At 30.9% G+C, this 24,357-nt stretch overlaps 1 protein-coding gene across 3 annotated transcripts in view; it reads right to left on the minus strand.

The window, feature by feature from the left end:
* The window catches only part of Kul (Kuzbanian-like), a 793,173-nt gene that overhangs the window by 221,152 nt on the left and 547,664 nt on the right, over positions 1 to 24,357 (minus strand). For all 3 annotated transcript variants that reach the window (XM_075293591.1, XM_075293584.1, XM_075293599.1), the window contains one exon: positions 21,428 to 21,549. In XM_075293591.1, the coding sequence (XP_075149706.1) occupies positions 21,428 to 21,549 (122 nt within the window). The remainder of the gene's footprint in view (positions 1 to 21,427; positions 21,550 to 24,357) is intronic.

Below are 24,357 nucleotides of genomic sequence, written 5' to 3' on the forward strand. Positions count from 1 at the left end.
AGAGTGCTAACTTAATTATAAAAGAAACAAGATAGAGTCAGTCAGTTAAAGCGACACTCCACAAAAAGTTTCACATATAGATGGACAATTAATCCAGTCCTGAGAGTCGATAAAATAAAACATGTTTGTTTGCTTCTGTGGATATATTTAGACAATTGTGTATACGATTAAACAGTAACTATGCACTGAAAAAACTGTTTGGCCTAATTTGAAAGGGAGAAAGAATCTAAATTTGCGACAATTATTTAAAATAAAGAAATTTTTAATAAAATACAATTCATAATTTAATTTATTAAATTTAAGGCACTTCAAGTAAGGGAACTTTAATTTTTGATTTAAAGAACTAATTTTTAAATTAACTGAGTTATTGAAACTTTGGTTTAAAGACAAACAATATTCAAATGTAGACTAAGTATTATCTTCAAGATTTAGAAAACGTACATGTAATTTTTTTTTTAATAAAGAAAACACTTTTCATTTTAAAGTATAATTTGGATTTTTAAACTGGGTTTTTATTCCGTATTCTAATTTAAATTTAATGGAGCTTAAAATGATATAATAAATATATTTTAATGCCCATATCCATAATAATTTACTGAGAGTTTATCGAAAGAATTTATATGGTAATAGTAGGTTTAAAGTTTACGCTTAATTTTATGAATATGGGGGTATATATTTTTAAAGAGCAAAAAAATTCCGAATTTTTGACAATCAAAGCGATTGGGCTTAATTTCACTGAAGAAAATATTGACCTAGTATGAAGGATTTTTCAATCTGACACGCAATTTACAAAACATTGAAAACAAATTTATTATTTATTTTTAATTTATTTTTTTTTATTCAATTTAAGATACGAATCTTTGATTTTTTAAAGCAGTATGTTTTTGAAGTAAGGCGATTTTCCTTAAAGTAAAGCAAAACATTTTTGATTTAAAAAAATTAATTGCAAATTAAAAGCTCAAAATCTAAATCGAAAGAAATAATTGCCAAAAATTGGTCACAATATTATGGAGGCTCATAAAAAAACCAACGGAAAAGTTCAGAAATTACTTCTCTACTCTCATCGAGTACTTTCGCCTGGGATAACAGATTTTTTGTTCAGTGTATTTTAATCTTTATGGTAAGGTCAAAATCTTTAAATCCAAGCAACCATTTTTACACTGAGAAAAATTGGTGGATTTAAATATTGATATTAAATTAAGAAATAATTTTTTTGTAAATATTATTAAAATATTGACATAATCAATACCAAACGCCTAAAGAAAGAAGTGATTTCTTTAAGATTCCTCTTATCGGCATACGTCACTTAACACTCTAAATTGTACGTGAATCTGAAGAAAATTGAGGTCTTCAGAACATTCAAATGGAAACTATGGGCATTCAACCATTATGAAGTGCAGCGCCAAATTTGTTACTGAAAAACTCAGCTTGGTGTTAAAGAATATTTTTTCCAATGTCTAACTACTTTTGCGACCATATCCTTTCCTTTTAAAAATATTTTCCTATTCTAAATGTTTCACATAGTCTGTCTGGTTTGGTATGTTTGTCTCTAGATCCTTTATTATTAATTCATGCTTGCCAGCTTGACTTCCTTCCTGTGTTACTTCCGTTCGGAAGACATTGAAAAACGCCTTGTCTTATCTGGTACTAAGCAAACATTTTAACATAATTCCATTTAATTAAAAAAGGTTCAAAGACCCAAATATACATTTGAATTCTTGTAAATTACTCCAAGTTGGTGAGATTTTCCTAGCCCAAGCTTAAATTCATGTAATTTCCTTATAAGTTTTGGGTTTTTATTTCTTTTGCCTAGAGATAAATCAAAATTAAATACATCCATCGAAAAGCTAAACAATTAAGAACTATTTAAGATTATTTAAGTTACAATCTAAGGATGATGAATTTATCTTGTATACAGATACCATAAAATCTAAAAGGCTCTATCACTTGTATTTAACAGACATGATGATAATTTTGATAAGGGTTGAGTGTCAGTTAACTATTGAGACCGAGAAGAATTGAAGGGATGTTGAATGATATTTCAGCAAAATTTAAATTTTAATTACTTTATATAGATAACTGGAGGCATTTTCATTATTAAGGCTTTAAGTTTATGCAAAGATATCTTAGGCATGTTTGCAAAAGTAAAATAAAATAAATATTGGATAGTCATAAGTGGAACCAGCATCCTGTGTGGTGCAATCACGGTTGTCACTCGAGCCAAAAACATCAAAATGTCGAGAAAATTCTACCAAAATACTTCCAAAAAAAACAAATCAAATTTTCTGTAGAAGATTTTTTTTCACAATTTTGTTTCCATAGAACATTTTTCCAAAATGATATTTCTTTAAAAAATTTTGTCAAAATTTTATTTCTATAGAAAATTTTGTCACAATTTTATTTCCATAGAAAATTTTGTCAAAATTTTATTTCTATAGAACATTTTGTCAAAATTTTATTTCTAAAGAAAAATTTTGTCAAAATTGTATTTCTATAGAAAATTTTTTCAAAATTTTATTTCTATAGAAAATTTTTTCAAAATTTTATTTCTATAGAAAATTTTGTCAAAATTTTATTTCTAAATATAGAAAATTTTGTTAAAATTTTATTTCTATAGAAAATTTTGTCAAAATCGTATTTCTATAGAAAATGTTGTAAAAATTTTATTTCTATAGAAAATTTTGTCAAAATTTTATTTATTTAGAAAATTTTGTCAAAATGTTATTTATATAGAAAATTTTGTCAAAATGTTATTTATATAGAAAATTTTGTCAAGATTTTATTTCTATAGAAAATTTTGTCAACATTTTATTTCTATAAAAACTTTTGTCAACATTTTATTTCTATAGAAAATTTTGTCAACATTTTATTTCTATAGAAAATTTTGTCAAAATTTTATTTCTATAGAAAATTTTGTCACAATTTTATTTCCATAGAAAATTTTGTCAAAATTTTATTTCTATAGAACATTTTGTCAAAATTTTATTTCTAAAGAAAAATTTTGTCAAAATTGTATTTCTATAGAAAATTTTGTCAAAATTTTATTTCCATAGAAAATTTTTTAAAAATTTTATTTCTATAGAAAATTTTGTCCGAATTTTATTTCTATAGAAAATTTTGTCAAAATTTTATTTCTATAGAAAATTTTGTCAAAATTTTATTTCTATAGAAAATTTTTCCAAAATGATATTTTTTTAGAAAATTTTGTCAAAATTTTATTTCTATAGAAAATTTTGTCAAAATTTTATTTCTATAGAAAATTTTGTTAAAATTTTATTTCTATAGAAAATTTTGTCAAAATGTTATTTCTATAGAAAATTTTGTCAAAATTTTATTTCTACAGAAAATTTTGTCAAAATTTTATTTCTATAGAAAATTTTGTCAAAATTTTATTTCTATAGAAAATTTTGCCAAAATTTTATTTCTATAGCAAATTTGTTCAAAATTTTATTTCTATAGAAAATTTTGTCAAAGTTTTATTTCTATAGAAAATTTTGTCAAAATTTTATTTCTATAGAAAATTTTGTCAACATTTTAGTTCTATAGAAAACTTTGTCCAAATTTTATTTCTATAGAAAATTTTGTCAAAATTTTATTTCTATAGATAATTTTGTCAAAATTTTATTTCTATAGAATATTTGGTCAAAATTTTATTTCTATAGAAAATTTTGTACAAATTTTATTTCTATAGAAAATTTTTTCAAAATTTTATTTCTATAGAAAATTTTGTCACAATTTTAATTCTAAATATAGAAAATTTTGTTAAAATTTTATTTCTATAGAAAATTTTGTCAAAATTGTATTTCTATAGAAAATGTTGTAAAAATTTTATTTCTATAGAAAATTTGTGGAGACGAATATTTTGCAAAACCTACCAAAACATCAAGAATTCTACCAATCTACCAAACATTAAAAAATCTACCATTTTTGGTAGAATTCTACCAAATGTATCAACCGTGGGTGCAATGCTTGGCTTTATACTCCATGAATGAGAAATTCAATACTAAAATTTTAATATAGAAGCATCAATCCTGGTGTTATTTCCGAGTAGTTTTGCATCGTAGACCTTAAAAGATGCATCATGCATTGGAAGGTCGAATTGTTGAAAATGTCGATAAAATCATGAACATTTTCCATCATATAAACCCTGCTGCCATTTTACAAGAACTTTGTATTACACATAAAACTGCTTGGAACCATTTAGCCAAGGCTGGATACATTGATGCAATAGATGAATAAATAAATTTTTATAAAGAAATTTCCAAAAAATTAAATTTCATGAAATTAATAAAAAATGTTTAATAAACCCTAACCTCATTGTAAAAAAATCGTCTACTAGACATTAGATTCTAACCTTAACACAAATTCATTACTTGTCCCCTCTAACAACTGGAAATCCAACAAAACCGAATTCATTGAAAAGAAGTAAACTAAATTACAGTATAGCACAGAAAGGGGAAAAATGTGTACAAAATAGAATATTTACGAATGTGAGTCCACATACACACACAATGGATGAAAGAAAATAATGTAAATAATTTTCCAGTCTACTGCAGACATATAAAAGACGCGTTTTATGGCCCTATTGAATTTGAAGGACTTTACTTGAGAGGGGGTGAATTTACTTTTTATGGACGAAATATTTTTTTTTTTTTTTGCTGCATATGCCAACTAGCGTAAATTCAGGGCTATTCACATTGCATGACCATATTATATAAATGTTTGCCATACATTGGGGTATACGGCAAAGCCAAAAATTAAAAAAAAATATATCGAAATAATTTATGGGCACTATACATTCTATAATTATTTTTAAAAAGGATTAAAAAATAATTTGTTTAAAAAAAAATTTATTAAAAATAAAAAAAATATCCATAATTATACCCTGCGCCACACTGTGGAACAGGGTATTATAAGTTAGTTTTTTAACTGACTTACTCTTCCGAATTTGATTAAAAAGTTAATTCTATCAATAAATTTTTTAAATGAAAATTAGAACAAAATCAATCATTGATTTAATGTTGCTAGTTTGATTAAAAGGTTAATAGTATCAATTCATTTTTAATTGAAAAAGTTTTCAACTTCAAAGAGCGCCAATAAATAGCGATGAGATCTATAGGCAAGCTCAGCACAATTAGTCGGATATTCCAAAAGAAATAATAAAAAACTTAGTAGAAAGTATGTCAAGATGAGTTAACAACGTAATTAGAAACGAAGGACTAGGGCCAGATTCCAAAACATTTGATTTTAATGTATTATGCATAATGTGCAAAACGGTATACAGGCTTATTTGTATATTATTTTAATAAAGGCACTACTATAGGTATATAATTCATCTAAATGTACAGCTTTGCTCCCAACTGTAGGTATTTAATCCGAATTTTTTATCTAACTCCTTCCAAACCAACATTTTTTTTACATTTTTTATAGTTTCATTAAAAAACAAAATCTCATATATTATATTGTGTCATCACCACCCTAATATGCAAAAAACCCAAAACCACTCTTATTTTTATGTTTACATCACATATGAGTTATTTCAGTATATTTTTTTGTGCCATTTGGTCTATAGTTAAATTCTTTATGCAAATGTTTTGGTTACACAGCAAATTTTGTTTACTCCCGGTTCAGTTAAAATAAAAACCAGCAAATAGACGTCAGAAACCTACCCACCCTACCCATACTAGAGATGCTTTACATATGTTAACATTATTAAAAATTATTGTATGTTTGGCATTTTCCATACCCTCTCAATTACTAAAAAAAAATGTGTGTTTTATTTGGTGCCTCCCAAAAAACAATTTGAAGGACAAATGCCTGTAATGACCTTTAGAAAAATAGCAAAAAAGCTTCGTTACCCCAAAATTGCAATAAACTGGCACACCAAAAATAAATAACGAATTAAATTAGATGGAAAAATAAACAATCATCTCCAATTAGCCAAATGGAATGTTACAATGATGATTTTTAGAAAATGTAATTTTTACAAATCCCATTGAAAAAAATCAAAAAAAAAAAAAAAAACAAGTAAGGAAAGTCTAAAGTCGGGCGGGGCCGACTATATTATACCCTGCACCACTTTCTAGATCTAAATTTTCGATACCATAATATCCGTCAAATGTGTTGGGTGCTATATATAAAGGTTTGTCCCAAATGCATACATTTAAATATCACTCGATTTGGACAGAATTTGATAGACTTTTACAAAATCTATAGACTCAAAATTTAAGTTGGCTAATGCACTAGGGTGGAACACAATTTTAGTACAAAAATATGGGAAACATTTAAATCTGAAACAATTTTAAGGAAACTTCGCAAAACTTTATTTATGATTTATCGCTCGATATATATGTATTAGAAGTTTAGGAAAATTAGAGTCAGTTTTAGAACTTTTCGAGTAAGCAGTGGCGATTTAGCAAGGAAAATGTTGGTATTTTGACTATTTTTTTCGAAATCAGAAAAACATATATATGGGAGCTATATCTAAATGTGAACCGATTTCAATCAAATTTGGCACACACGACTATATTACTAATTGGACTCCAATTGCAACATTTCAACCAAATTGGGCCAAAACTCTGGCTTCTGGGGCCATATAAGTCCATATCGGGTGAAAAATATATATGGGAGCTATATCTAAATCAGAACCGATTTCAATCAAATTTTGCACACTTGACTATACGACTAACCCGCATTTTCATGAAGCTCCGTTAGTGCTACGTTAGCTAACGAACTTTTAAACCGTGATATCTACATATCTGTCACTTTGCGTATATATTCCAAATGCCAGTTAGAAACGTAACTGTTGAAAATTTTTCAGTTAAAGTTAACCGGAGAAAAGATATTTCCATTTTTCTTTCTGTTAACTGGCAGTTAAAGCCTAACGGAGCTACATGAAAATGGCTGTTAGTGTTATGTTTGTACAAAATTTCAAGCAACTCGGTATAAAACCCTGGCTGCTGGGTCCATATTAGTGCATATGGGGCGAAAGATATATATGGGAGCTATATCTAAATCTGAACCGATTTCTTCCAAAATCAACAGGGTTCTATTCTGACCCAAATTAGGAACATGTGTCAAATTTGAAGGCGATTGGACTTATTTTGCGACCTAGACTTTGATCACAAAAATGTGTTCACAGACAGACGGACGGACAGACGGACAGACTGACATAGTTATATCGACTCAGGGACCCACCCTGAGCATTATTGTCAAAGACACCATGTGTCTATCTCGTCTCCTTCTGGGTGTTACAAACATATGCACAGTGTGTTCCACAGTGTGGCGCAGGGTATAAAAATATGGGAAACATTTAAATCTGAAGCGATTTTAAGGAAACTTCGCAAAAGTTTATTTATGATTTATCGCTCGATATATATGTATTAGAAGTTTAGGAAAATTAGAGTCATTTTTACAACTTTTCGACTAGGTTAGGTTAGGTTAGGTTAGGTTAGGTTAGGTTATGTGGCAGCCCGATGTATCAGGCTCACTTAGACTATTCAGTCCATTGTGATACCACAGTGGTGAACTTCTCTCTTATCACTGAGTGCTACCCGATTCCATGTTAAGCTCAATGACAAGGGACTTCCTTTTTATAGCCGAGTCCGAACGGCGTTCCGCATTCCAGTGAAACCACTTAGAGAAGCTTTGAAACCCTCAGAAATGTCACCAGCATTACTGAGGTGGGATAATCCACCGCTGAAAAACTTTTTGGTGTTCGGTCGTAGCAGGAATCGAACCAACGACCTTGTGTATGCAAGGCGGGCATGCTAACCTTTGCACCACGATGGCTCCCAACTTTTCGACTAAGCAGTGGCGATTTAGCAAGGAAAATGTTGGTATTTTGATCATTTTTGTCGAAATCAGAAAAACATATATATGGGAGCTATATCTAAATCTGAACCGATTTCAATCAAATTTGGCACGCATACCATCAATGCTAATTCAACTCCCTGTGCAAAATTTCAACTAAATCGGAGTTAAAAATTTGCCTCTTTGGTCATATGAGTGTAAATCGGGCGAAATCTATATATGGGAGATATATCTAAATCTGAACCGATTTCAATCAAATTTTGCGCACATGACTATACTACCAATTGTACTCCTTGTGCAAAATTTCAAGCAAATCGGGATAAAACTCTAGCTGCTGGGTCTATATTTGTGCATATCGGGCGAAAGATATATATGGGAGTTATATCTAAATCTGAACCGATTTCAATCAAATTTTGCACACATGACTATATTACCAATTGTACTCCTTGTGCAAAATTTCAAGCTAATCGGGATAAAACTCTGGCTGCTGGGTCTATATTAGTGCATATCGGGCGAAAGATATATATGGGAGCTATATATAAATCTGAACCGATTTCTTCCAAAATCAAAAGGGTTCTATTCTGACCCAAATTAGGAACATGTGCCAAATTTGAAGGCGATTGGTCTTAAATTGCCACCTAGACTTTGATCACAAAAATGTGTTCACAGACAGACGGACGGACGGACAGACGGACGTTGTTATATCGACTCAGGGACCCACCCTGAGCATTATTGCCAAAGACACCATGTGTCTATCTCGTCTCCTTCTGGGTGTTACAAACATATGCACTAACTTATAATACCCTGTTCCACAGTGTGGCGCAGGGTATAAAAAATAATTGAAATTACATTGGACTTTGTAATGATGGTTATTTTTAGTTATCCTACCTCCAATGATGAAGCTTTATTCATTTTATTTTTTGTTTATAATATATTGAATGATCTTAAGACCCTTAAAATCTTGTTCACGATTTTAATTTTATTATATAAAATTCGAAAATATTGCAATTTCGTTTTTTAACTTAGTATACAAAATCCATTCGAAACAATAGCTTTATCATAGTCACATCCCAAAGGATTTGCTTGAATTTTGAACACAAAAAAAAAGAAACAACTTCCTTTAACTCTTACGAGTTCTTTCCTCTCAATTTAATTAAGTAAAAGGTAATTTGAAGCCACTTACAAAAACTATTCAATTAAAATAAATTCCATGAAAAGTAAACAAATCTCTTGAAATATAACACCTGGGTAATTTCATTAGAATCAAGGAGATAACAACCAGAAATTTCGAAAAAAAAAATGGAAGAAAATACACCAAAAACAATTCCATTTGTGTCTTCCCAAAAATACAAAAACAACTTCACTTGCCATTTACACTACACTAGAGATGGTTATGAGAATTATAAGTAAGGCCAAGGCAACAAGGCTTGTTCGTCTATTGCATAGATGTCCATTGGTGGATTTGAATCGAAAGAACTAACATAAGCCACATTAAAAAAAAAATCCAATAGAAGAGAAAGGAAAATTCAATTATCCAAATTCCATTTGCAACTATGATCTCTGGAAAAACAAGACAATCTGATAATTTAATTAAAACAATCCTTTCGATATGTGTGTGTGTGTGCATTCAAGATTAGTTAACTGGCCTTGGCCGGAAGTGACTCGTCTACTTCTGTTTGAAATAATTCTGCACTGAAAAAAAAGCATGGTGTTGGTATATGTTCTCTAACAACCATGCAAAAATTGGTCCACATCGGTTCATAATTATATATAGCCCCCATATAAACCGATCCCGAAATTTGGTTGCGGAGCCTCAAAGACAAGCAAATTTCATACGATCTTGCTGAAATTTCGTACATGGGGTTGGTATATGATCTTTAAAAACCGTGCAAAAATTGGTCCACATCGATCCATAATTATATATAGCCCCCATATAAACCGATCCAAAGATTTAGCTTGCTGAGCCTAAAAGAGAAGCAAATTTCATCCGATCCGCCTGAAATTTGGTACATGATGTTAGTATATGATATTTAACAACCGTGCCAGAATTGGTCCATATCGGTCCATAATTATATATAGCCCCCATATAAACCGATCCCCAGATTTGGCTTGCAGAGCCTCTTGGAGGAGCAAAATTCTTCCGATCCGGTTCAAATTCAGAACGTGGTGTTAGTATATGACCGCTAATAACCATACCAAAATTGGTCCATATCGGTCTATAGTTATATAAAGCCGATCTCCAATCACACAAGAATTGGTCCACATCGGTTCATAATCATGGTTGCCACTCGAGCCAAAAATAATCTACCAAAATTTTATTTCTATAGAAAATTTTTGTCAAAATTTTATTTCTAAAGAAAATTTTGTTAACATTTTATTTCTATAGAAAATTTTGTCAAAATTTTATTTCTATAGAAAATTTTGTTAAAATTTTATTTCTATAGAAAATTTTGTTAAAATTTTATTCGGTTCATAATCACGGTTGCCACTCGAGCCAAAAATAATCTACCAAAATTTTATTTCTATAGAATATTTTGTCAAAATTTTATTTCTATAGAAAATTTTGTTAAAATTTTATTTCTATAGAAAATTTTGTTAAAATCTTATTTCTGTAGAAAATTTTATCAAAATTTTATTTCTATAGAAAGTTTTGTTAAAATTTTATTCGGTTCATAATCATGGTTGCCACTCGAGCCAAAAAATATCTACCAAAATTTTATTTCTATAGACAATTTTGTTAAAATTTTATTTCTATAGAAAATTTTGTTTTATTTCTATAGAAAATTTTGTTAAAATCTTATTTCTATAGAAAATTTTGTTAAAATTTTATTTCTATAGAAAATTTTGCCAAAATTTTATTTCTATAGAAAATTTTGTCAAAATTTTATTTCTATAGAAAATTTTGCCAAAATTTTATTTCTATAGAAAATTTTGCCAAAATTTTAATTCCAGAGAAAATTTTGTGTAAATTTTATTTCTATAGAAAATTTTGTTAAAATTTTATTTCAATAGAAAATTTTGTCAAAATTTTATTCTATAGAAAAGTTTGTCAAAATTTTATTTCTATAGAAAATATTGTGAAAATTTTATTTCTATAGAAAATATTGTGAAAATTTTATTTCTATAGAAAATTTTGTTAAAATTTTATTTCTATAGAAAATTTTGTTAAAATTTTATTCGGTTCATAATCATGGTTGCCACTCGAGCCAAAAAATATCTACCAAAATTTTATTTCTATAGAAAATTTTGTTAAAATTTTATTTCTATAGAAAATTTTGTTAAAATTTTATTTCTATAGAAAATTTTGTTAAAATTTTATTTCTATAGAAAATTTTGTTAAAATTTTATTTCTATAGAAAATTTTGTTAAAATCTTATTTCTATAGAAAATTTTGTCAAAATTTTATTTCTATAGAAAATTTTGCCAAAATTTTATTTCTATAGAAAATTTTGCCAAAATTTTAATTCCAGAGAAAATTTTGTGTAAATTTTATTTCTATAGAAAATTTTGTTAAAATTTTATTTCAATAGAAAATTTTGTCAAAATTTTATTCTATAGAAAAGTTTGTCAAAATTTTATTTCTATAGAAAATATTGTGAAAATTTTATTTCTATAGAAAATATTGTGAAAATTTTATTTCTATAGAAAATTTTGTTAAAATTTTATTTCTATAGAAAATTTTGTCAAAATTTTATGTGTATAGCAAATTTTTTCAAACTGAATTATATACGTATTTGATCGATCTTTTTTTATTTAATATATACCACGTATGGACTTACATACAATTTAAAAGACGGTGTTAGGAGGTTTCAAGATACCATGCCATCGGCAAGCGTTGTCGCAACTTAAGTAATTCGATTGTGGATGGCAGTGTTTAGAAGAAGTTTCTTCGCAATCCATGGTGGAGGGTACATAAGCTTCGGCCTGGCCGAACTTACGGCCGTATATAGGGTAAGTGCAGCAAATGTGGTATATCCATTTGTTTTTCGAAAGCCAAATTTTTTGTTTTTCTTTACCACATTCATTTTACTAGTGTTAGCCATCCACGCAACTATGAGCGAAAAATTAGAAACCCATAATTTCGGATATATTTGCGAATTTATTAAAAAACACATTAAGCACGGATTCATAAAATGTGCAGGTAATGTGGTACACCATAATGTAGATTTTTTTGTAAAAAAAAAATAAATGCAATATGTGTATCGCAATTGCATACATTTTATGCTTATTTCGTACTCGTCAGTTATTTACATTCGAAAATTAATAAATTTAAAATATATCTTCACACAAAACGAAATGATTAAGAACCACCAAAAAAAACCTTCGAGCACGGGTAAATGCGAATTCTTTCAACTGGCACAAAGAAAGAGTTGCAAAAATCAAATTTATCTTTGATAGCTTCATTTTCTGACAGCCACAATCTATTCAGCTTGGTTTAGTTCTTCGTATGTTGTTAGATAGAGAAAAAAGCTACTATACCACATTACCAGCCTATACCACATTTGCTGCACTTACCCTACTTGTTTCAGTTTTTTTTTATTTTTTATATGCTTTTAAAGTCCTTTAAAAACGAGTTAACGACAACTTTATTTTCCAATTGAAGACTCGACTTGCAGTAGAAATTATGCTATGTTTCAAGTAAAAAAGTCATTAAAAATAAAGAATTGAAAAACATGTCCTCTTTTGAACGATTTTTTTGCTTTGTAGTCAAGATGCAAAAATACAACAAATTTTAACACATTTTCATTATTTTTAAAGAATTTTTATGAAGTATTAAAGTCAAGTTGACCTTAGCCCAAATTTTTTTTCTTTCATGTTGTGATACCCATTTTTAAGTCAAAGCAATTAATTATAAGGACAATACGACTGCATTGAAAAGCTTATCCACTTTTGGACAAGGAGAAAAACTTTATATTAGAGAAATACGTCTTCTATGCTAAGCAAAATTTGCATTCGTATTTTAAGGACATGAAATCTTTGGCCTCACGACAATATTTTTTTCAGTGTGGCTTATATGGGAAGACATACACTTGAAAAAATAAATTTCCACAAAGCAAATGAAAAACATTTCCAAGAAAATTTTAAGTTTCTTTTAAATGCCAAGAAGGTGTTTGTAATGGTGATTGCTATCCCTCCCACCCAAAATGTAATCCTTATGCCACTATTACCACTATGCCTCCATTTAGTCTGCCCATTCAAATGTAGGTCATTTACTAAACCAATAGTGGGGATTGGAGAGGTTCATGCTGTCATTCCATGTTTCGCAAATCCTTAAAAGAAACATTAAGTTTTGCAATTTTATATATTTAACTATTTATTACTCAATTCTTGTGGCCAACCCAGAAAACCTAACCACTTCGTCCTTGTTAATGGTCGAAATCGCAAAAAAAAAAAAAACAGAAGTCCACTATCCTCCTAGTCTACTTAAGGACCACTTGACTCATCTCATCATGCCAGTGAACGGGGGGTTTGAATGCAATAAAACTTGGAAAATTGTTGTACGTAACTAATGCTGACATAAAATAACAGCAGGATTTCGTTTTCTTACTCTTCACTTCACTAGTCTATGGCTTTACCTTCAGTAGAGCTGAGTTAACGCAGAAAAGAAATTGGAATAGACAGACAGTTGGATAAAGAGTGGCAGATACGGAAGTCGGGACAGTTGGGGAGAAGGAGAATATCGAGAAATAAGAAACTGGGAAAATAGTTAAGGCAAAAGAGATCAGCAAAAAATTTTCAAAATTAAATAATAAGAAATTCAAAGTTTCAAAGGTTCGGATGAAATTCCGATTTCTGAGCATTCAAAAATTACCTTCGCACCAGTATGGACTAACTGTAATATTTTGTTAAGGGATTGTAATGGTAATCCTAAAACAAATTGTTCCAAATTTGAAAATGTCAACATTTTAACTTTGTGCACTTTTTCGTAATTTAAAAAGTAGATCGATTTTCTCCAAATTTGGAAAAGTCGACTATTCAGCTTTGAGGTATAAGACGAACAATAGTCGACAACAGGCAGACAGTCCTGTTTACACCTGCACCTGTATCAAAGCCAAAATCGTGTTCCCGATCTTTCCATACTGAGAAACAAATTTTAAATTTAACTGTAGATAGAATGGCTTTTCGAGCAACGCGATTGAATGTTGTCCTGAAATCTATTCAATTTGGGCTTGTCTGCAGCTTTCTTAGCTTCTAGCAAGTTAATTTCTTTAGCAAAATCGCCATCTTTCCAACGCATATGGGTATAATGAATACCTGACGATTTTCAAAATTAGTTAGAACGAGAGGTGTGCGCGTCACACGAAAGTGTCGTGACACGCGTGATTCCCGCGTCAATCACGTGAGTCGTGAACAAAATCTGAAGCAACTCTGGTGAATGTGCGTGAATGGAACTGAAAAAAATATGTCGTGGGTGAGCCTGCGTGAGAAATAAAATCGGTTCGTAAATATGCGTGAATAAAATTTCTGAAAAATCACGCTCACGGAAAAAAAATCCTGATTTAATTCTTACTCCTAAGTGAGCTGAAATTAATTTAGTTGTCGAACTATATTCTATTCATGAATTATGTTACCTTTGCTCAATCCCGGTTGGAACATGTCGTGAGTCACGTGAATTATCGTGAATCGTGCGTGAGCGGAAGTCCTTGAAAGTACTTCGTGCGTGAGCGGAAGTCCTTGAAAATACTTCGTGCGTGAGCGTACGTGAGTAATGGTTTTCATTTCGTGAACGTGCGTGAGTGTGAGTGTCTACCACACGTGTCGTGCGTGAATAAACATTTTGCTTCGTGAATGTGCGTGAGTGTGAATGAAATTTCTATCACGCGCACCACTCTAGTTAGAACATTGTTATCATTGCAAAGTCGAGTTTTCACGTCGTTACTCCCGACTTTTTGATAAGTTGTAAGCATCGCATTTTTCTTGCCCGCATTCGTGCTTCCCACATTTCACCAATTCACTTAAAACGATACGTCCGCATCCGTTTGCATATGGAGTCCGTCAACATATGCGATTGAACGCCGTCTCTCCTGCTTATGTGGTTGGTTAGTGTACGCAATCTGTTCGAAAAAAATATGTTTAGTGTGTTTGCACGGTTCGCTAAATACGCTATCTTCTCGTATACGCAGTCATTCTGAATATATGGTCCATCCGCATACACGCCATTTGTCCATACACGCGTTTGTCGCATCCCACCAAATTACTTAATGTGTTACGTGCACATGCACATTATTATCCACTTACGCAATCCGTCCGCTTAAAGGGCCCGTGTATACTCAGTTGTATCTGCTTTTGCGGTTCGTCCGCATATGCGGCTCATTCATATTGTTATCTGATTACGTGGTCCGTACTTATACCCGATTGACGCATCCCACCAATTGTTCCCTCATTGGCTATATCAGAATCTACTTAACGCGATCCGTTCGCATGCGCATTATGCAGAAAAGACTGAGTGTACGAACCGCGTAAGCAAGGGTTCGTACACTCAGTCTTTTCTGCATATGTGGTCCGTCCATATACACGCCCTTAGTCCGTATACGAGCTAGCCCTTCCCCTGTTGGCAAAATTCACTTAACGCAGTACGTCCGCATACGCGATCCGTTCGTACACGCATTATTACCTGCTTACGCGGTCCGTTCGCATACGCGATTCATTCGTACACGCATTCTGATCTGCATACGTTTCATTTGTATACACGCGTTTTGTCCGATACGAGCTAGCGGCATCCCGCCATTTGTTGCCTCTTTGCTATAACAGAATTCACCTAACACGGTACGTCCGCATGTGCAGTATTACCTGCTCTCACGGTCCATTCGTTTAGGCTATCCATTCACATACGCAGTCTTATCTGTATATGTGGTCCGTCCGCATAATCACTTTCTGAATCCTAACAATTGTTCCCCTATTGAATATACGAGAATACATTTAATGCGGTTCGTCTGCATACGCGATCCGTTTGCATGCGCACTATTACCTGTTTATGCGGTCCATCCGCATACGCAATCCGTTCGTATACGCAGTTTTATTTGCTTTTGCAGTTTATTAGTATACGCGACCCATTCGCCTATGCAGTCTGCATAATTGGCCCATCCATACATCATAGAAGTGGGGTCAAGTCCTTTTCTTTTCATCTAATGCGATCCGTTTGCATGCGACTATTACCTGTTTATGCGGTCCATCAGCATACGCGATCCGTTCGTATACGCAGTTTTATTTGCTTTTGCAGTTTATTAGTATACGCGACCCATTCGCCTATGCAGTCTGCATAAGCGGTCCATCCGGAAATGCATCAACCGACATACAGCGTAGGAGTGGGGCCAAGTCCTTCTCTTTTCATCTAACTAATTACGGGATCCGTGATTTCATGAAAGAAGTATAAGCTGACTGAATGTACGAGGTGTATGCCAAAAACCAGCAACCCTGAAGACCGAACCATATGGGGCCTGCATCTAACGAAGGAACCATTACTGCCACTAACATAACTGTGGATAATGCAACACCCACCGAATTGTATCCAAAATAGAGAGAAAATAGTAGACCCTTGCAAGATAATTCCGAACGACCACCAGTGTTGCCATTATTCTTCTATCTTTCTTTGCAAAAGATGGAATGGTTCAAAAGTTATTGATAATTTGAGATTTTGCGTTTTGCGAATTCGTAAACCGTAACATAGGGGAAATATATTCTAACATATTAACACATACCATATGTTCAAGACATTTTGTACTAGTTGAACATTATATGTTTATACTTCAAAATAATGTGTTTATTATTTGAGCTCCAAACAAAAAACAGTCGTAATCGTCCGTGTAGATATTCAACAATATCAAAAATCAATCTATTTGAATTCGTCGGATTCGATTTTTCGTTTTATTTTTTACATAAAATCCTCTTTTCCATCTCAGACCATCATTCGGCAAATATTTTTTTTTTATTTTTCAATAGCTTCTTCACCAGGCCTCTTTCACCCAGCTGTTATTTTACCCGACCTTCTCATACCCATCTCTTCTAATGCAAGTTCTTAAGTTATTCTCCAATGATACTGGCAATAGCGGCGACATTACAACACTAACGACTTCAACAATGTTCAAATACACGCAAGAAATATAAAATAACTCTGATACTTTACGGTTTGCTGATGTTTAAATAAGAATGAGTTGTAGTTTCTAGTTTCTTCACTAAATGTCGACATGATATTAAAACTCCCAAAATTTATAACGAAGAAAACTTGGTCCTTTAATATCGAGAACAAAATGAGGAAAAGTAGCGAGAGCGTAAGAGAGTGATGGGGATAAAGAGTAACGACTAAACCACCCCCAACAAACAGGAAGACATAAAAGTTTTCTGCAAAAATGAATCTTATTTAGCTTGAACCACACAGCTGGAGATCAAGAGCAGCGCAAGACTTTTAAAAACTCATGCAATAACATCATGGCCTACTCTCGGGTCACCATCTCACATCCCAATGTGACCACTAGATATGTCCCCTCTCTCTCTCTTCGAACCCGCTCGCCAAACTTCTATTACAAAATGTTAACAAGTGAAATATGTTTGAGAAAACTTTGTCGTTTTCATTTGTGAATTTATGATACTTAATGGAGGATAAGCATATTGGGATTGCTTTAATTTTCTGTTTTTTTTTTTTTTTTTTTTTTTTTTTTTTTTTTTTTTTTTTATTACTCTCTTTGGAGGTTATTTATATAGATTAAAGAACATTTTTTGGAATTTCTCTTGTTTTTTTTTTTTTTAGGGAACAATGAATTAAAAAAGAATTTTTTGTTTCATTTGAAATGTTTTATCGTAAATGAAATACAGAAAATCATTAGAGAAAATTTTTAAAGAATTCAAGGGCGCAAGAATTATTTTGGTCACATTAATAGTATCGACATAAAGAGGGAGAGAGACATCATTGTATGACTAAAAATATATTTTTTCAGAGACTGTGCTTTGCATCGCCTCATTGACCGATTTTAGACTGCAGGAAGGTACAATAGCCACGGTTGACACAGTTGGTAAAATTCTACCCAAAATTTTTTAGAAATAAAATTTTGACAAAATTTTCTATAAAAATAAAATTTTGACAAAATTTTCTATAGAAATACAATTTTGGCAAAAATTTCTATAGCAATAGTTCTAAAAAAAATTCTATAGAAAAAAAATTGACAAAATTTTCTATAGAAATAATTTTTATACCCTGCGCCACACTGTGGAACAGGGTATTGTTAGTGCATATGTTTGTAACACCCAGAAGGAGACGAGATAGACCCATGGTGTCTTTGGCAATAATGCTCAGGGTGGGCCCCTGAGTCGATATAACCATGTCCGTCTGTCTGTGAACACATTTTTGTGATCAAAGTCTAGGTCGCAATTTAAGTCCAATCGCCTTCAAATTTGGCACATGTTCCTAATTTGGGTCAGAATAGAACCCTATTGATTTTAGAAGAAATCGGTTCAGATTTAGATATAGCTCCCATATATACCTTTCGCCCAATATGCACAAATATGGACCCAGCAGCCAGAGTTTTATACCGATTTGCTTGAAATTTTGTACAAACATAACACTTAGTCGTATATATGGGAGCTATATATAAATCTGAACCGATTTCAATCAAATTTGGCACACATAGCTATAATGCTAAATCTACTCCCTGTGCAAAATTTCAAACAAATAGGGCCAAAACAGGTATAAAAATTGACAAAATTTTCTATAGAAATAAAATTTTGACAACATTTTCTAATAAATAAAATTTTGACAAAAATTTTGGCAAAATTTTCTATAGAAATACAATTTTGACAAAGCTTTCAATAGAAATAAAATGCTGATAAAATTTTCAATACAAATAAAATTTTGACAAAATTTTCAATAGAAATAACATTTTGAGAAAATTTTCTATAGAAATAAAATTTTTACTAAATTTTCTATAGAAATAAAATATTGAAAAAAAATTCTATAGAAATAAAAATTTGACAAAATTTTCTATTGAAATAAAATTTTCTATAGAAATAAAATTGATAAAAATTTCTATGGCAATAAAATTTTCTCAAAATATTCTATAGAAATACATTTTGACAAAATTTACTATAGAAATAAAATTTTGACAAAATATTATATAGAAATAAATTGTGACAACATTTTCTATAGAAATACAATTTTGACAAAAATTTTACAAAATTTTTTATAAATAAAATATTGAAAAAAAATCTATAGTAAAAAAATTGTGACAAAATTTTTTGTAGAAATAACATTTTTGTAACATTTCGATAAAAATTTCTATAGAAATAAAATTTTCACAAAAATTCTATAGAAATAAAATTTATACAAAATGTTCTACAGAAATAAATTTTGACACAATTGTCTATAGATATTTAATTTTAATAAAAATTTCTATAGAAATAAACTTTTCACCAAATATTCTATAGAAATAACATTTTGATAAAATTTTCTATAGAAATATAGTTTTGAGAATATTTTTGACAAAATTTTCTATGGAAATAAAATTTTGACAAAATTTTCTATAGAAATAAAATTGTGAAAAAAATTTATAGAAATAAAATGATGAGAAAGTTTTCTATAGAAATAAAATTTTGACAACATTGTCTACAGAAATAATATTTTAACAAAATATTCTATAGAAATAAAATTTTGACAAAATTTTCTATAGAAATAAAATTTTGAAAAAAAGTTCCTATGTAAATAAAGTTATGAAAAAGTTTTCTATAGAAATTGCACTTGTAACAAAATTTCTATAGAAATAAAATTTTTGCAAAATTTTCTATAGAAATCAAACTTTGAGAAAATTTTGTATAAATTCAATATATTTAGAAATTTTAATTTTCGTGTTAGATCATACACTGAAAAAAAAGCATGCTCGGTTCCAAAGATTTTGCCTTTACTTTAAAAAATTTGCCAAAGAAGCGGAGAATACAAGTAAGGATACTTTTAAGACACAATTCTCTTTTAAACTTGGGTTTTGTGTACTTGCTTCTAGGAAGCAAATTTTAATTTTTCGCTTTCTCATCTTTTTTTCTTCATATGCTATCAAATTTCTTTAAAAACGAGTTAACGACAACTTTATTTTCCAAATTAAGACTCGACTTCCAGAAGAAATTATGCTATGTTTCAAGTAAAAAACTTCTTTAAAATAAAGTTTTTAAAAACATGTCCTATATTTGAACGATTTTTTGCTTTGTAGTCAAGATACAAAAAGACAAATAATTTAAAGACAATTTCATTAAATGTAAAGAATATTTCTGAATTATTAAAGTCAAGTTGACCTTAGCCCAAACATTTTTTCTTTCATGTTATGATACCCATTTTTAATATAAATCACTTATTTATAAGGACAATACGACTTCTTGACTTGAAAAGTTTATCGACTTTTGGACAAGGATAAAAACTTTATATTAGAGAAATGTGTCTTCTATGCTAAGCAAAATTTGCATTCGTATTTTAAAGACACGAAATCTTTGACCTCACGACAATATTTTTTTCAGTGTACTATCAAAATGCATTGTAAGTTCTCCCTTTGGTAGAAATGGTAACTTTGCCTTATTGGTACAAGCTAAAATCGTTATAACATTTAAAATACTACACATTTTTAATTCAAGGGATATTTATATATCAAAAAAATTTTTGGTAATAGGAGGGATTAAAATTATGATATTACAAATTCTTAGAAAAATTTCTAAAATATAATAGTAAAAAATTTCTTTCGAAGAAAAAAACAATATTTCTACTAACCACAACAAAGTATCAAAAACTTTATTTTGAAGCTTTTAATTTGGTAGATTTTTTTGTAAAATGTTCTTCAAATTTTGGTAGATGGGTACACAATTGGTAAAATTTAAAAATTTTGAAAAATTCTGAACTATCTCTACGGGAAATGGATCAACCACAGGATCGGTACAGTACTAGTCCCTGGTGTATATGGACCAGTCCTAGTTCTGGTCAATACGTATGGAAGGGACCGGTCACTTTAACAGGGGTTTGTCCATGGACGGGGTAAATTTACACTTTAGGACATGTCATGGGCTCGTTGCTAAGGACACGTCCTGGGACATTAGTAGTAGCACTCCATAGACAGGTCTTCATGAACCAATCTCGGACAAACTCTTAGGAATCTGTTTCAGTTTGGTTATCCGAAGCGCACCAGAAATGAAAAAAAAACCTTTGAAATATGTTATTATGTTATGTTATTCTGGTAATTCTACTTCACTAAATTTGTAGATCCAATTAGATGTTTATATCAAGCGAGACAGTGGATCACCGGTACCAGTCCTTTGATAGGTCCGTCGGTGGTAATTTGCACCAATTTCCCGTAGGGATGTTATGTGAGACACGCATTTAGTAAATCTTTATTCTTCATTTTTGTATAATTTTATACCGTTTTTAATTACTTTAACTGACGTACGCAAAAAATTGTTAAAGTCAAGAAAATTTTCTCAAAACTTAATAATTCCATGAACTAAAATTTAGTTAAATTGGCTTTAGTGACATAGAGGGTTCAATTTTTTCTGGGTGTGAGAATGAGTTTTCATGCACTTAAGACAATGTTTACTAGAATTCAGAGATTTTGACCTTCGCTTAAATATCTTCTTATAAAGTTATCATTGTACTTACCTTCTAAGGATCCTGTATATATCCTTGATATATCATAATCCATAGGACCATCTGTACTCTCTATGTGAACATCACTGGCGAATACAGATAAAGGATTTTGGCGCAGCACTAAACGAAATTCCCTGCAAAGAAAATGGAAACATTATTGACAATACAACATTAGAGTAATTGCTAAAAAAACAACAAAAGAGACAAAAATCCAAGACTGAATCGTTATCATTATAATAATGACAACTAAAAAAGGAAATTTAAAAACAAAGAATGCCAAAGAGTTAACACGTTCGTATATGGCCCAGTTCAAGGCGTTTTAATAGTTTGCGGGAAGCCAAAGAATAACAATGAAGGAGAAAAAAATCCAGAAAAAAACAAGCAATAAACCTGATTGACAACCATTATTCTCGTACATACTTCTTTTAACTTCTGGCAACTTTCTAAAGTGAAATGCTTTTGTGTTGCGGAAAACCCCACAATGAAAAGGATCTCTTTATATTTGCTCCACCAACAAAGACATCAAATAAAGGACCGCGCTATTGCAACTCCTACATTCACTTAAGTAAAAGGAGAATTTTATGGAGATATGTGTAGAAACGTCTTCATTACAAAATGTACGATGCATTCAGCTATAGGGTGTGACATAAAGGAGTGTTCAAAATTTACTCGTAGAGTCATAAATCTAGAAAGGGCCATAAATACATGTTGCCTTAATGGTTTATCTACCACATGGTGATTATAAATAAGGCAATAAATTTATTTAATAGATCAACTGACCTTTTTATGATAATCGTTTGCTTTCTATTTCCTACAAGCTTAAAGTGGAAATTAGGAAGAGTGGTGGTTGCTGACTACACTAAAATGTTTGCACATACTCGATTAGGAAAACTTACTAAATCCAAATTAAAATAATGACAATTAATAAACATTATTACTGGTGCTTCAAATAAACACATAGTCAAGAAAACGTTGTTGTTTTTCACTATAATCATCTAATACTACGTTTACACCAATGCTGGAAATCTCTTTTTTTAACATTTGAATCGCATTGATCTTGCATTTGTATGAAAAGCCGATTTTCAAATTTCGAAAAAGCGAGATATAAATTGCGAATATTTCCATGCTCGAAATATCTCTTCTTAACATTTGATTCGTAATGATCTGGCATTTGTATGAAAAAGCGATGTTAAATTTTCAAAAAAACGGGATTTAAATTGCTAATGTTGTATAGATGACACACTAGCATTACAGCGTTGTTAAAGGAAATTAAATATCCGAAAAATGTGTCCATAGGTACGTATACGTGATATAAATACAAATACATGGGTGCGTATGGAACATATTAATTAAAGTATTATTAAAGTGGCTTTACAAGTAAAAATGTCATTGTTTGTCTTAATTTAGGATAAAGCAAAAGCTTATCAGGGGTACTCATTTCATGAAAAAAGGTAGCTAATATCTGATACCTGGTCCTAGCTTAGGAAACCCACATTAATTTACTTTACAAGACAAAATAGATAAAAATATACATTCAAAAAAGTGGAATTTAATTCAATTATTTTGACCTTATCTTAGGGATTTTAGTCTAATTCTGAACAAGGCCTCTTTAAATAAAGACGTATTTTAGGGTTTAATTCTAAATTTCTAAATTTTCATTATATAGGTTCTATATAATGAAAATTAGGATATATCAACTGGGACCTTTATGCAAATAAATTTAAGTTTAAAACTTCAAATAAACAAATTAATCAATTAATTTTTTAATAAAAAATAAAAAACAAGTATATACGGCCGTAAGTTCGGCCAGGCCGAATCTTATGTACCCTCCACCATGGATTGCGTAGAAACTTCTACGAAAGACTGTCATCCACAATCGAATTACTTGGGTTGTGGTATCTTAAAACTTCTTAACATCGCTTTTTAAATTGTTTGCACGGTACGTAGAGAGCCAGAATTGAAATATGGGGGTCGCTTATATGGGGGCTATATACACTTATGAACTTGATATGGACCAATTTTTGTGTGATTGGGGATCGATTTATCTAAGGCCCATATATAACTATAGACCGATATGGACCTAGTTATGTATAGTTCTTAACGACCATATACTAGCACAATGTAACAAATTTCAACTCACTCGGATGAAATTTGCTCCTCCAAGAGGCTCCAAAACCAAATCGGTTTATATGGGGCTATGTATGATTATGGGCTGATATGGACCACTTTTGGCATGGTTTTTAAATATCATATAATACCACCACGAACCAAATTTCAAGCATATCGGATGAATTTTGCTTCTCCAAAAGGCACCGGAGATCAAATCTGGGGATCGGTTTATATGGGAGCTATATATAATTATGGACTGATAGGAACCAATTCCTGCATGGTTGTTGGATACCATATACTAACATCACGTACCAAATTTCAACCGAATGGGAAGAATTTTGCTCTTCCAAGGGGCTCTGGAAGTCAAATCAGGGGATCGGTTTATATGGGGCCTATATATAATTATGGACCGATATCGACCAATTTTTACATGGGAGTTTGAGGCCATATATTAACACCACGTACCAAATTTTAACTGAATCAGATGAATTTTGGTCTTCCAAGAGGCTCCGAAGGTCAAATCTGGTCTATGTATAATTATGGACCGATGTGGACCAATTTTTGCATGGTTGTTAGAGACCATATACTAACACCATGTACTAAATTTCAGCCGGATCGGATGAAATTTGCTTCTCTTAGAGGCCTCGCAAGCCAAATCGGGGGATCGGTTTATATGGGGGCTATATATAATTATGGACCGATGTTGACCAATTTTTGCATGGTGGTTAAAGACAATATACTAACACCATGTACCAAATTTCAGCCGGATCGGATGAAATTTGCATCTCTTAGAGGCTCCGCAAGCCAAATCGGGGGATCGGTCTATATGGGGG

The sequence above is a fragment of the Haematobia irritans genome, chromosome 1, assembly GCF_050003625.1.
Source record: "Haematobia irritans isolate KBUSLIRL chromosome 1, ASM5000362v1, whole genome shotgun sequence".
NCBI classification, from domain to species: domain Eukaryota; kingdom Metazoa; phylum Arthropoda; class Insecta; order Diptera; family Muscidae; genus Haematobia; species Haematobia irritans.